General features: G+C 42.7%; 1 protein-coding gene across 2 annotated transcripts in view; it reads right to left on the bottom strand.

The window, feature by feature from the left end:
- The window catches only part of RIPOR3 (RIPOR family member 3), a 471988-nt gene that overhangs the window by 285379 nt on the left and 170343 nt on the right, over positions 1–16266 (bottom strand). For both annotated transcript variants that reach the window (XM_086932462.1, XM_086932461.1), the window contains one exon: positions 8300–8411. In XM_086932462.1, coding sequence (XP_086788588.1) covers positions 8300–8400 — 101 coding nt within the window. In that variant the 5' untranslated portion in view covers positions 8401–8411. The remainder of the gene's footprint in view (positions 1–8299; positions 8412–16266) is intronic.

Here is a 16266-nt window from a genome sequence, read left to right as displayed (position 1 = left end):
CAGAATGTGGATCAATGTCACACATTCACCCCAGTCCAAAGATCTGGGCCCAAATCCATCGTTTTTTTGCACTCCACACCACCCTGGGTTAGACAATGGCGATATGCAAATCAGCTCTGACCCTGTGCCCCATGGGAACAGTCCAGTCCGAACTACAAAAGCCATGTCCTTCCCAGAACGGAATCAAGCATCCGAGGACCGGACCGGTTTCGAGGTAACACCTCTCATCAGCCCGGCTAGCTTGACTCCAGTGGTGTGGAGTGCCTGGGACCCACGTCTGAGCATCCCCAGCGCACTTATGGCGGGAATTGCAAACAAAACAGGTGATGGACAGAATGTGGATCAATGTCACACATTCACCCCAGTCCAAAGATCTGGGCCCAAATCCATCGTTTTTTTGCACTCCACACCACCCTGGGTTAGACAATGGCGATATGCAAATCAGCTCTGACCCTGTGCCCCCTGGAAACAGTCCAGTCCGAACTACCAAAGCCATGTCCTTCCCAGAACGGAATCAAGCATCATTGTAATGGTATGCGTTGTAATGACTGTGTTGTAATGGCATGCGTTGTAGTGGTGTGCGTTGTAGTGTCATGCGTTGTAATGACTGTGTTGTAATGGCATGCGTTGTAGTGGTGTGCGTTGTAGTGTCATGCGTTGTTATGGTTGCAATGTAAATGTATGCGCTGTAATGGATGTTGCGTTGTAAAAGTTTTGTTGTAATGGTAGTGCGGTTTAAAAGTTGCGTTGTAAAGGTTGTTTGCCGTACAGAGATAAGGCTCTCTCCTCCCCTCACCCTTGCGCCGGCACTGATTTCAGCTGCTGTGCGCCAGGCACACACCTTAGCGCTAAGGTGCATACCTGAGTCTAGCATAGGTTTTGTACAGGACCCTTCCTGTACAAAATACAATGCCTTAACAAGTTCAAAGACTTTTCCCTGCACTGTGCAACACACATATAAAGTAGGAAAAGAAAGGAGAAATGAAAACATTGTTTGTAGATTGGGTTCTGCGTCAAAAGGCATGGGTGGCTGCATGGAAACGCTCATGTACCACCCATGTAACGCTCCCTTGGCGCTAAGTAATGCAAAGCCATGTTTTGCACTGCTTTGCGTTACTTGTAGGGTACTATGCAGCGCCAAAGAGGTTTTGAGCTGGAAAGTAAATTGGTAAAAAAACATTTTGTGCTGGTTAGCCTCACTTTTGTGAAGCTAACACAATGCAAAATGTTTAACTATCTACGCCCTAGAGAGGTGTATGGAAACTAGAACGGAAGGGGCATTTAAACGACAAACAGTTGTGAGATATGCACCGGTCTCAACAACGAGATGCTCAGAGCCATACTTGAGTTGGATTGAAAATCCATCCCAGTGCCATATTCTAACCCTTTTTTTTTTAACAAATAACAGATTTTCTTGAATTTTCATCATACCAGAGGGGCAGAGCCTGGCAAACAAAGCACAGCTGAAATGCATACGAAAATATCTCTGGGTACTGTATAACACCCTCCCCCATAGTCTGCAGAACATCAGACCAGGAAAAACACCTATCCCCCCACCCCCCAGTGCACACCATACATACTTCGGGAACATTATATGTAAAAGCCAAAGGAATTCCCAGCCACGTCTTTTTAGTATTGATACATTAAACAGGTAACTCATTCACCTCCAGTCGTTCAATAGGGTCCCGGATGGAGGTCTGCGACATTGAAGGCAGATCTATACCCCTGTACATGGCCCACCGAGACCAAATCTTCACATGCTTCTGTGGACATCCCCTCGCCTGGAACACTCCTATATCCGTTGACATGCACCTATCCAGTGCCTATTTCCAGTTAGTTATACGGTGCGGGTACACGTCCTTCCAGTGCTGGACTATGTCCCGCTTAGCCAATGTGAGACCCAAAAACAAAAGGTGTCTTTTGTACCTGTTCTCCCGATGTCTTCTGTGCTGTGTAAGAGCGCCAATCTAGGGTCGGACGGGATATCCCACGCCAGAACACACAACAAGCAAGACAACACACTAGACCAGAAGAGCTGCAGTGCCCCGCAACTCCACACCGTATGTAGGAACGACCCCTCGTCTGCACCACAGCGGAGATAGATAGAGGACTGGATTTCCCCCCATTTTCCAAAGACGGAGATGCGTGTAGAATACCCTATGGAGGTATTTAAATTGGATTAGCCTATATCTGATAGAGACAGCGGCGTAGCGAGGCTAGCTAGCGTCTGGGCCCAGTCATCGTCCGTAAGGTTTTTGGTAGATTTGCTGGATTTTGTGAACCCCCAAATGCACCATCAGTAGGCGACCCTCCAGCGGGTGGAACTCCGGTAGCGACTCTAACTACCGAATCAGGGGGGTCAGTGCGTGAGAGAGATGTAAATAGCGACGGAACTGCGATTTATGAAGGTCAAAATCCGCCTGTAGCCTTTGAAAGGATTTAAGAGTGGCACCGTGCATAATGTCCCTGAACGTGGATATATCGATATCGTCCCACCTACGAAATCCCACAAGTGATGAGACAGGCTGAAGATACGTTCCCCACCAAAGGGGAGTGGCACCAGTCAACCTACCCCACCAACTCGTGGACCTAACCACCCGCTTCCATGTCTGAACGACTATCCAGCAAGCTGGGGGAAGCGCCTCCAGGTAAGAGCTAGTGTATAGGAAAAGGAGCAGCCGGGCACCCGCCATGGCTAACCGCTCCACGGCATAGGCCCGATCTGTATGAGAACCGAGTAGTACGCGATGACATCTGCATTCTAACCCTTTCTACTCTTAATGTTATACTTTTTAAGGTAGCTTTCCCTACGCATAAAACATAGCCCCAGGACTTACACCCAAGTAGTTGTAATAATACTACAAAACAAAGCATGAGCCATTTTATCATGTTTTGTTCCTTATACCAAGATCCACATAAGCACCAGCTGGGGCTAGAGATGAAGTAACGACTCCCCACGTTGGAAATATGCTACGCTGCTTTGAGCTTTTTTAAACTGGCTTTTTTTTATCAGGGAAAGATATGAAGAGAGATTTATTTGAACAAATGCCTTATGAGTAACATTTTAGGAACTGCACTTTTCATGTTATCAAGGTAAAGCATGAATTTTCTCTCCGCCTAGCATTTGATTATTTTTTTTTTAAATCAGAGGTTTATCTATTTTCTATAACTGTATGTTTTCTAATTGTTTAAATGTTCTGTTGCTTTTATTGCATAATGTCGAATAAAGTATTTTGAAATGGGATGGACTTTGGAGTTCAATGCCATTATAAAGGTGTCCCGGTCTCCAAATGGGCATGAAATGCCTACTTACATATTTGTTATAACTTGCAGGTGGAAGGGATTACATTCCATATATAATACAAGGAAAGTACAAATATCTATACAAAAACTTATAACTGTAACTCTTCTCTGGTTATGAAATGATTTTTCAAAAGGTCATTGCATTGTTATGGGTCTGAATTGAGGTGGTGAAGAGAGCTATACAGTGATGATGGATTCAACCCAGGTCTGTAACTGGAGGGGTGAGTGTCTGAAAAGTTTCAGAGCTCCGTCCATCATCTCCTTGTGTTTGCATTGCATTGTTATGCTCTTGTAATACATTATGCTCCTTCATGCCCAATCAGAAACTCACACACAAGCAATAGCCTCAGATTCCATAAGGCAAGTTTAGTACCCATGGATGGTGTATTGACTTTATCTTTGGAATGAGGAATTTATTGGAATTCTGTGGATATCCTCATGAATGGCCTGCAGTATCCAGGAAAATGGGGTTCAAATCTGGGAACATTCGTGTAGATAGTGATATTTCCAAGAGCTCTGCCGAGATTTCCCAGAAATGTGTCATGGAATTTTCTGTATAAATGTGAATGAAAATGTCACAAGAAATTAAAAAAAAACAGAGTTGTACCTTTTTCTAGAATAATCTGCATAATCCCCAAGAATTCTACTGACATATTCATAGAAAACGCCACAAAAAGTTATTTCCATTAAACGATTTTATACCATTCGCCTTACCTTTTCTCTGCAATTGAGCACACTAATGCGTTAGAATGTACATGAAAAACTGCACGAAATATTTGTTCATGTCACAGAAATTTCTGCAGCATTTAGAATCTCCTTCCTACACAGAAAATGTGCATTCTGTTTACCGATTATAATCTCCATGTAGAATTTCATAGAGATGCCAATGCCAGTAAATTGCAGATCCAACTTGACACATAGCTTCAAACTGAGGGCGTGTTCTTTGATGAATTTACATCGCTAGCCTAATGTCATTTTAATGGTGATTTATGGTGTTGCTACTTGCTGTTTGGATGCTTAAGTCAATCATAAAATAAAGCTGCAGTGCTATTCACTAATGGCTCTTGAGCGTTCATTTGTTCACTTTCTGATTATGGTAACATGTTGTTGGATTAACAGCCTTTTTGCTCACAAAGTAAAGATGTATAGGCATTCTTAAAGCTTTAATGAAGGTACTGATCCTTTTTCTAAAGAATCTAAAGTAAATATATGTTATTTTGCTGTGTCGCTTACACTCCAAACCTTAACTTCTGTATCAAAGACATAACACTATTACTTGGGTATATGGTTTAACTCTGCCAATGCTGTAAATTAGGCAAAGAGGCATTATTATTATTAATAATAATAATAACCTTTTTGTTTTTTTTGTTGGTATTGTTCTTCTTACTACTACTACTAATCTAATTTAAAACATCACTTAAATACCCTTACATGGAATGGACTTTTAACCCCTTCGCTGCGGCGGCTATTCCGCCGCAGTGCTAAGGGGGTAGGGCGGCCGCGCGGCGGTCACGTGCTTGTGACGGAACCGCTCCGTCACGGCACGCGGGTGAGCTGTGCTTGTGACGAAATGGTTCCGTCACGAACGCGCCCGCTCAATGGAACGCGCCGCGCAGGCGCGCCGAGCGGGCCGTGACGGAACCGTTCCGTCACAAGCACAGCTCACCCCTGGCTTGTGACGGAGCGGTTCCGTCACAAGCACACAAGGGGTTAAGCAGGGAATTGTAAGCAACACGCATAAACAATTTACAGCATCACATGTAATATACTACTCGTCTATAAACTAAAAAGTGTGATTTATTCATAAAGAAACATGTCTGTGCATCTCACTAATAATATTAGAATTTGTAAGCAAGAAGTCTTGGAAATGCTTTAGTACTGCAAAATTGTAAATATTAGATAAAATGTTAACATGGTTTGCTATACCTGATCAACCATACATTCCTCACCTACCATACCTAACCTGACCAACCATACATTCCGTATCTACAAACCTAACCTGACCAACAATACATTTCATATCTACCATATCTTACTAATTTTACCTACCTACCCACCTAACTTTCCTAACCTAGCATACCTAATTACCATATCATACAACCCTACCTACCATCCTTAGTCTATCATACCTACCTACCTACCGTACCTTCCATACACACAGTACTTACCCTACTTTACCTAACCTACCATACCCATAACAACTAACATGCCATACTTTCCATGCCTATAAAACCTATTTACCTACCACACCTATCTGAATATACTTATTTTACCTATCTCCCATACCTACCAAAACTAACTATCAAACCTACCATACCTACCTACCTAGCACACCTATAATACATTATTACTGTAACGTACCTACTCTCCTACCGTTCCTGACCTAAATTAATATAGTTATCTATCATACCTAACCTACCATACCTAGCATACCATGCCAACCTATAATTTCTACATACTCTACCTAACATACCATACCTCCCTACATACCATATCTAATCTACCTACCTAAACTAAACTACCATACCTAGCGAATCATACCTAACCTATCAAACCTAAACTACCTCCCCCTCACCTGCAGCGTGCATATCTTAGGCCAGTCCTGGGTGGTAGTTTTGTTAAACATGGGCAAGTTATGCCTATGGGTCCTCAAGTAATGGCTTTGAGATACCGCAACTAGCTACAGAAAGCACTTGTGTCTAACTCAAGGGATAGCTAGCTACGACCTAAGGTGCTACAGCCCGCACCGGAAAAACGCAGATTGCAGCTTTTGAAGGGGATGACAATGTGAATGCCATTGTTTCTTTAAACATATTGCGAACAATTGAATTTGTCAATGCTTGTTTGAATCTGATGCCACTAGCAGAAATTTTAATGGCTTGCAACAGTTTATGAAATATGACAGTAGGTAACACATGCTACTTGGCTATTCGTTATTACAGGCATTATGCTTAATCTGCCAATAGCATGGAAAGTGGTTGTTATACAAAACCAACCATGTAAATGCAGCATCTATTGTATGTCACGCTGCCCAGTCATTGGTTTTATGCCTATTAAACATGCCTTGAAAAGCAGAGGAAAGTTTAAAAATCAAACCACAATGCTCCAAGAAAATACTGCTCTGTTATGAATTCATGGTTCTGGAGGCCAATAACAACATTGAGTGCAACGGGCATGAACAAATTCCCTTAATATGGAAAGTGTCAAAGCAATATCCCCTGCCAGGACAGGACACCCAAGATGGCCGACTTCTTCACAGATGTAATACTCAACCTAGCATATGAGCTGCCAACTCACATGAAGGTATTGTGCCATTCTAGCAAAAAGGAGAGATTTTCCGTAGCCCGTGTGATCACCTATGCAAGTGAATTTGTTCATAAGCCAGCCACAGTCAGGCGTTAGCACAACTAACAATCAAATACCACATGAGAAGACTGACAGTGAAGAAAGGACCCATTCAGGCAGCTATCACAACCGCAGTGGCATGATACAATGGGAAGAAGTTCTGGCATCAGGACTCACCAGGCAACACGTTGGAGGCATAGCCAAAGCCGAGATAGATCAACAGTATACAGACGTGGGTTATTGACAACACTCCATTCTCATGTGTAGGGAAGGAGGCTCCTGGATAATAACCGAGGGGTGGTGAGGAGTGTCAGAAAAAGCCAAACCAGTCTTAATATAGAGCATGGCAGATACAGGGCAGTCGGTGATAGTTCTCCTAACTACCCCTGGAGTATCTTCACATTTTGGGCCCATGCTGGATAGGGCATGGGTAGGTGGATACATGTATGTCACTATTAGGTCTGAAGTAGGGGGATGGCCAAGCCACAAGGCAACATGTAAGGTTGTCTGCTTACACGCCTCATTACCAGTTAAGTGGTTAGATGGAAAGTATTACAGGTACCAGGTGGAATTACCACTCAATTTACTGGCCATAGCTGTGTTGTTGGCCCAGAATGGGGAATTACACATGGACCTAGAAGTACTTTGTACTTTATTTTGGGGCCTCTTTTGGCAAGTGTATGAAGCAGGTGATATTAATGGGTGTAATTCCACACTTAATAAAACTTGTACTTTTCTAGGATAGTAAATCCAAATAAAACATGTAGAATTACCTTTCCCGCATCTTGTAATGATGGTCTATGTGCCTGTGCATCTGTAAATCTCTGCAGTTGTGACCATAGGGCGAGCGGATGGTCTATACTGATCTTTACTATGTAAAGGGTAAAGAGGGTTGCCTCCCCTTTGTACAATATATCACGTCATTCACAGCTCACATTCAACTTCGTCTTCGCCACTCACTCCATCTTCAGATCATGCCAATGACCGATTTGCTCTGACAAACACATGGATGTCAAGTGCCCGGGGAAAATCAGAAAGGTGACAGGTGTAATGCTTGCAAAAGACTCATCTTTAGGTGTTCTAATAAGTTATTAAAAAAATGAACGATCCAAAAATGACTATGCTAGCTCTATCTTACCACCCAATCAAAGGGAAAATATCTATTTGGTTTGCTTTATCACAGATTCCGTATACCGCCAAATGTATGCCAACAACTGTATAACATATTTTAGGAAACAGCAATAACATCACACCGGCTACTGAAAATGTTGTCTTTCCGAACAGTGGTTACTGTTTTATAGTTCAAATGCATATTTCCCTATACTAATTACCACTAATCCTGTTTAGGTTCCGAAGTAGCGTGCTGGTCACCGAAAAGCACTTCAACGCCTCATCAGGGGTATCAAGCGCTATATAAATGCAAACCTTCTCCCTCTTCTATCCCTCCACTATCCTTCTCAATCCAAATAAATGACTAACATGTCCACCACCCAAATTACTTTCATATTTCACTATACTAACTCACCACTAATCCTTTATGAGTTCTGGAGTAGCATGCTACTCACTGAAAAAAAGTTTTGGGGTAGTAAGAGCTATATAAATGCAATTACAATACAATTACAATACAATAGTTGATGCTTTTTCTACTCACGGGATCTTCCTGCTTGGTATGGTACTGAATCCAGCGAAGGAAAGGCTTCTGCTGATTCCATCCCCATCACGGGGATAGATAAATCGCACTTTTACCGACATCGTGGAACCCACTGTAGTGTAAAAAAGAAGACAATAAGTTTTACAGCTTACAAGCTAACACAAAATCTGCAAGATAAAAGAGAAACTCTGTTCCCTTAAACACAAATATACCCCACCATCATGCTGTGCAATTATGGCCAGTATTCAATAGCGTACGCATGAAGCTGAAAATATATCTGGATTGACACATCAAAGCAATTTTGAAATCAAACTCTCTACTTGTTATTTATTTTTATATTTTTGGGAGTTTTATACAGCGCAAACTCGACCCGAAGGTATCACAGCACTTTACATGAGCACCGGTTGCGTTACAGACAGACACATTCATTTTTGTTAGGGTCAGGGAGATTAAGTGGTTTACCCAGAATCGCAGGATGTTGACCGTCCCTGCTAAGACTCGAACCCGGTTCCCCAACTTTGACTGCTCTAGCTGTTAGGCCAGACCCTCTCCCCATACTATGCTCCACCTCCCAATCAGCTACCATAAAATATCCACCTCATAGTTCCATCACTGACAGGACCTTGTGAGAGTGGCCAATATCATAAGAATCTCTTTCTGAATAATTGTCAATTGGGATTTAGACTGTTGTAGGCATTGAACCTACTCCGGCAGATATCAGAGGAGACTTTCCGATCAGCCTTGGGCCAACTTCTAGGCAGCCTAAGATATTGTGGGCCTCATCTGTGTTACAGATGCTTGCAGAATGTGTCAGGGATGGCCCTTGACTGGGTCCGATCATTACTCAACAATCAGAGCCAGCAAATACAGACAGGATCTTCGGTGTTAAGCGCTCACAGCCTGCATTACAGAGTCCAACAGAGCTTCTCTGTCTCTTCATCTTCTTGTCAATAGCGACATATCCTCCAAAGGAACTACTAGATCAACATGAGGTTTAGTTTAATTTCAAATGTACAATGATGATATCCTGGTCCATATCCATCTGGAGAGCGGCATGGAGACACACCTGCGCATCTATGTGTGCCTAGAGCAAATCAGCCAATGGAACGGGGAGAGTTTTTGTATATGAGTGGAGCAACAATCATATAAAGCCCTCTCCTAAAGTATTCGGCGTGGGGTCTGTATTAACAATGTCTCTATCAGTTACAAGTAATGGAACTACTTTATAGGTGAGCTAACACAGCTACTGGCCAATCAGATACCGGTGAAGAAGATCAGAAATGAGGGGAAGCCAAAGCCCTGGGGTTACTTTATCCTCATACCTAAACTAAGACCTAAACTAAGCACCTAGTGTACCCCTTTAGCACTTGACCCATAGAGTAATGATAAAGAGCAGCGCAAGACCTACTCGAGCAGCAGATTCGGGTTAGTAGCTCTAAAAACTGGAAAGCACACAATGTCCAGCCAGTGATTTTACTATAAAAACAAAACACTTTAATTTATGCATAACTAAGTACTAAACTTAAAATGACAAACATACTGATTGAAAGCCAAAACTCTCTATCTCCTCCTGAAAAAAAGAGATCTCTGTCAGTTTCAATCATGTAAAGTCCCTTTCTATGATGTTTGTCAAAGAGTCCCCAACATACATCCCTTTCCTCTTGCATTTGTCACAGAGTTAACAGTGTACATTACATACACTTACAATGTAAAGCATTTACATTTCATTTGGAATGTAAGCCTTGTCCCTGTTGCATTTCACAATTTAAAACCCCTTGCTACTGTATTTGTCACAGGCTTGTGCCAGGAAAACCCCCTTCCCACTGCATTTGACATGGGTTCTGTGTAAACAACGTCTCTATCACTTAAGAGCAATAGAATTACTTCTTAGATGGGCTAACACAACTGCTGCCCAATCAAGAGTCTGTTTGTAAGGCGATCATGAAGCGGCAGAGCTAAATCCACTCACTCTTGCTATATTGTTTTTAAAACATTACTATTACAGGAAGGTGGATGTATGACGTTACAACGCATGCATTTACCACGCATGCCTATACAACGCGGTTTTTACATCGCAATCCATTACAACGCATAGCGCTTTGGGGTGCTGGATAGTGAAAAGTTTAATTTACTATTCCAACACCAGTCCCCGTGGACACTAGGGAAGGTGTTGTATAGTAAATTAAACTTATTCCCTATCCTAGAGCGCCCCCCAGCGCAATGCGTTGTAATGGTTTGCGTTGTAATGACCGCGTTGTAAAGGCACTGCGTGGTAACAGTTGCGTTGTAAAGGTTGTTCACCCAGGAAGGTGCACTAATAAACCAGATCTAAAAAGTCCTAACCCGGTACCGGGACTATTCATAATTACGGACCAAAGTTTTAGTAAAAAGTTGACTCATTCAAGGCCTCCACTTTTGCTGAGAGCTGTAACAATGGAACATGCATCAGAGGAATAGCATCTCATAAATGTCATTATATAAATGTGATTAGGGAGTGACACACTGCAAGTTGTGCAGGTTGTTTATGATCCACTGGAAACAACACCACAATGAAATATGAGCCAGATCTTGAAGACCAATGACTCGTTCTGTTGGTAAACATCCTTTACAACGCAACTTTTACCACGCAGTGCTTTTACATCGCAACTTTTACAACGCAAACCATTACAACGCATTGCGCTGGGGGGCGCTCTAGGATAGGGAATAGATTTAATTTACTATCCAACACTTTCCCTACTATCCACGGGGACTGGAGTTGGAATAGTAAATTAAACTATTCACTAGCCAGCACCCCTCAACACTATGCGTTGTAAAGGCATGCTTTGTAAAACTTGCGATGTAAAAGCATACGATGTAAAAGCATGCGTTGTGATGTCATACATCCGTTCTGTTGAGCCCAGAGACAACATGTACTTGGTTAGCCTATAGAAGAAGTTATTACCTTCGGTCTGGCACACCTACTCAAATGGTCTGCGACTGCTCAGATAATTAAATAATATTATCAAAATGTAAATTTGAACATTTTAAAATGCTTTGTAAATGTGGAGTTTTAATTGGAGGGCAAACACTTACGTTAGTGTCCTTATCTTGATTTGTGGGACCAGTGCAAGTACATTAAAAAAAATCTGCTATGTATGATTGATGGCCTCAATTGAGACACTGGTATGTGCTCACACAAAAGAGTATGCATTAGAAGCAACAAGAGATAAAGTGACATGCCAAAGTGTAGCATATTTTTTTCGTCGATTTGAAGCCAAATATTAAAGGATCCAAAATTCTGATTAAAATAAAAATGTTGATCTCATATATATTTTGTTGCATAATTTGTGTGTCTGCTTGAGTTATATTTGCTTCTGTATTTTTGTGTATTGCTTTAAGGTGCAAATCAGTGATTAAGTGGGTGGTGACTGAAGTCTAACGGTTAAGAACCAATAGGGAATTGGGCTAAGTTTCATTTGCCTCCAAATAGCTCAAGCCAGATGACTGTTGGACTGTGTTAAATAAAATCAGTGATGCCCGTGGCATGCTAATGCTTCTTAATCACGGCTCTGCGGCCATGAGCACCCCACCCTGCTCCCTGTAAGAGCATGTCTGTGTCTGATTTGATTGAAGTAGTGCTTAGAAAATGTGCCAGATCCCCTGGTCATGAGGTTTCACATTATAAAAGAATCAAAGAGTAAATACACAAATATATAGGCTAATCAAATCACGACTTCTGGATTCGGTCCCAGTTTTTTTTTAAACTGGGGCACACATCCTACGCCTCCTGGATCATTAATTGAAAGAATTAATCGTTAAATCTCATAATCATCCAACTTTCTCTTGCCCTCTCTCTCTCCTCTTCCTTTATTTGGTCTCTTTTCCTTCTTTATCTTTCTCTCTCTTCCCCTCCTGTTTTCTCAGAGTCTCTCTAGCACCCACCTAGAGGTTCTTCCATTTCTGTCTGTTTTTCTCTCTACATTTCTCTGTCTTTTCACCAAAACCTTTTAAAGTTTTTCTCTCCTCTTCACTTTTACTAGCATTCTCTCTCGCTCCTTCTTTTCTCTCACATTGTTATCTAGTCTTTCTCTCACATTCTCTCTCTATTGCTCTCTGTCTTTACATTTGACCCACTCTACACCTCTTTCTCTCTATATCTTGCTTTCTTCCGTACCTTCTATTCTAAGCCCTCTTTCTTACCCTCTTTCCTTTTCTCTCTCAATCACACATCTTTTATTCTCCTCCACCCTCGTAATCAATTATTTGTCTTGCTCTTTCTCTCTCCACTCTTTGCTTCACTCTTTCACTCTATGCTTCTCCATAAGACTCTCTCATACTTTCAGCACCTCTCTTCCTCTCTGTGTGAATCTACAACTCTTTCACGCTTTCTTTCTGGCTTCCTTCTTTCCTCTGTTTGCCTCTTTTTAGCCCCCTCTCTTCTTCACACTTCTCTCTCTTCCCATCATTCTCTCATTGCTTCTAAGCCAATCTTAATTGTGCACGCTAGCTTCACAATTCTTCCATCTATGTTCTCTTTTTCATCCTCTTTTCCGTCTGCTTTGTCTTATTTTCAGTCCCTTCCTCTCTGGTTTTCCTTCTCAGACCGTCGCTTTATTCTGCCTACTTTTCTCGCTTTCTTATCTTCCTAACTCGCTCTTTAGTTAGAGTATTCCATTGTATTGTCTTTCTTTCTGTGTCTCTCACTAGTTTCTTGGCTTTCAGTTCTTAAGATTACATCTTGTTTTCTCTTTCTTCTTGTACCGCATCTAGAAGTAAGTAAGTAACTGAGCTTATAAAGCGCCTGGTTACACTAGCCAGTGTGTCCCCGCGCTGTACCACTGATGAACCCATCCTGGCCTGTTCCTGTGAGGCGCCCACTCCTGGGCACCACAAGGTGAAGCCAGGCATCCTTAGCAATTAGGGCGGATGTGGAGATTAAGCAAGCTATATCCCAGAGTTGCAGAGTGGGACCCATGATTAGAGTAGGCACCGTGGCGAGATTTATCGGGTCCGCGGACATTGAGCCCAAGACCCTGCCGCAACGGGAATTGAACCCTGGTACCGGGTCAGATCTCGGCATCAAGGTCTGCCGCTCTAACCAGTGAGCCACACTTCTCCACAAGAAGGGATGGACATAAGCAGATGAAGTGCTCAATCTTATCATTCTTGTAACCACACAATCTACAGTGATTGTACCATACTAACTGAGAATTCTCAGCACCCTTAAACTGGAATATTGGGATGTAAAACAGAAAGAAACTTAAGTACTTTTGTTTTACAAGCCATCTCTAGCAATGAAGACAGGTGGTATTGCTTTTGATTACAAAATAAGTCCACAATGTAGTTAGCATGTTGCTCCTCAGACCTATCTTAATTTGTTCCTTCTTTGCTGTGTAATCTGGGAAAATTAATTTATTTTAGAGGCGAAAAAACTCTTCTAACAGTCCAATTTAAGCCAAGTCCCTGGCACTCCGGTCTATGTTGATACAGTTGCCGGGCCATGACACAAGAAGACAAGACAACTCTAGACATGAGAGTGGTCCCAGTCCTGCATAACCCTCACTGAGAAAACAGATGCTTTACACTGAAACTGTTGCATATGAAGATGACTTGCCCTACTGCTGACATCTTTCATGAACGAACCCTGCTCTGTTGTTACCTTGCCTGACTATGTGAGAAGCTGGCATTGCTTCTATACATGTTGTACCTGTTCTGCGTGTGAGGGAGCTTGCAATGCTGCTGGCTGTAATGTATATTTAAGAGACTATGCAGCTGCAGGCAGGCCTGTAGCCAGACCTATTGTTTAAATCAAGGGTCTCCAAACCTGTCCTAGAGGGCCGGATCCATGCCAGATTTTTTGGATATCCCCATTGAGATACATGTAGTTATTTTAAAAATCTGGCATGGATCCGGCCCTCCAGGACCGGTTTGGAGACCCCTGGTTTAAATACATGATATGTATTTAGAGTGGGATTTGGCTCCGCCCCTTGCTCATGACTGGATGTCTTTGTTTATCGTAGTTGTTTGTCCTTGATTCAATTGGTTTCCTCTCTATTGTGTTGTTCAACCCTGGAGCATTTCGCATTGTCCTTCCTGGATGAATTGTATCGTACCACTGCATACTTAAGGGCACTCTTTTTAGGTTGCTGTGTAGTTTGCAAAATACATCTTCGGGACATTCAGAAAGGTGACCTAGGAATGCATTTCGCCCGTTGCTTACCAGTGGCTTTGTGGTTTGAAACTCACATTTTCTGGCTTTCTAATAGTTAGCCTTATTTGCTTTAGGCTGTCCTGCTTGACTTTATCCCTCCCGTTGCCTAAAACTTGTTTACTGTATTCTTACACAAACTCGCTTTCTGTAAACAGGCCTTTAAATCTTGTTCTTATCTTGTCACATTTGCTGTGAATTCAAAGGACAGAAGTCAAATGTCAAGTTCTTTCTTTGAGGGAGCTTAGTGTTTACTTTTATTTCTCTGACCTCAAAGTGAAAGAATGTATGTGATAATCCTGCTGAGTATTCTTGTAGGTGTATGATGTTTTTTTTTCCCAAGCACACAAACTGATGTTTCAGAATATATCAGAATTAGTACAAATGAATCACTTTTTTTTGTAATCCTGAAGTGTCGTGGAAACAGAAGGTTTGAATACCATCAAAACACATCAATACACTAAGTAATGACATTTGCACATATTATCATTTACTTGCAGTCCAACTGTATTTCTGTGTAAATGTAAGGGTCATTTCAATTGAAAATGTGTTGTCTGTAACGGCGGTGTACTACCACACTATGAATACTGCACACTACGCCACTCCACTCCACTCTCTCCCCTTCTACTTTACGACACTCCACTCCATTCTACAGCCCTCCACTCCACGACATGCCACTCCATTCTACGTCCCTCCACTCTAAGACACTCTACGCCACTCCACTGTAGGCCACTTCAATCTATGCCACTCACTCCATGACACAACTTGCCACTCCACTCTATGCCCCTCCACTCCACACCACTTACCCCATTCCACTCCACCCCACTCAAATCTACCCCCACTCCTGTCCAATCTATTCCACTCCCCTCACATCCATCCCACTCCAATGTACCCCAATCTCCCCATTCCATTCCAATTAGTTACAATCTACCCCAAACTAACCCACTCCGATCTATCCCAATCTACTCCACTCCAATCTACCCCACTCCACTCCACCCCACCCAAACTACCCTACTCCACTCTAATCTACCCCACTCCACTCCAATCTGCCACACCCCAATTTACCCACTACACTCAAATCTACCCCACTCCATTCTACCCAGAGCATTCCACTAGGATCAAAACTTCGCTACTCCACTACAAACTACCCCACTCCACTCTATCCCAATCTACCCCACTCCACTCCAATGTACCCCACTCCAATCTACCCCATTCCACACCCATCTACTGCACTACACTCAAATCTACCCCGCTCTGCTCCAGTCTACCGCACTCCACTCCACTTCACTCATATCTACCCCAATCCACCCCACTCCGATGTACCCCAATCCAATCCACTCCACCCCAATCTACCCAATTCCCCTCCAATCTACCCCACAGCACTCCACTCCAATCTGCCCCAATCCAATTTACCCCACTCCGTTCCAATTTACCCAATTCCACTCCAAACTCCATTCCAATCTACCCCACTTCATCAAAATCTACCCCACCCCAATCTACCACACCCCAATTTACCACAATCTACCTCACTCCAATCTACCTCAATCTACCCAACTCCTCTCAAATCTACAACACTCCACTCCATTTTAATCTACCCCATTCCACTGTACCCATATTTACCTAACTCCACTTCACCCCAAACTTCTCCACTGCAATCGGCCGCACTCCACTCAAATCTATCACACTAAACTCTAGTCTATCCCACTCCACCCCACAAAATCTACCCCACCTCACTCCACCTCAATCTGCCCTACTCCAATCTACCCCTCCCCTCCCCATT

This window comes from Lissotriton vulgaris, chromosome 7 (assembly GCF_964263255.1).
Source record: "Lissotriton vulgaris chromosome 7, aLisVul1.2, whole genome shotgun sequence".
NCBI lineage: Eukaryota > Metazoa > Chordata > Amphibia > Caudata > Salamandridae > Lissotriton > Lissotriton vulgaris.
Note: the sequence above shows the minus strand (reverse complement) of the source record. Positions and strands in the feature narration are given on the sequence as shown.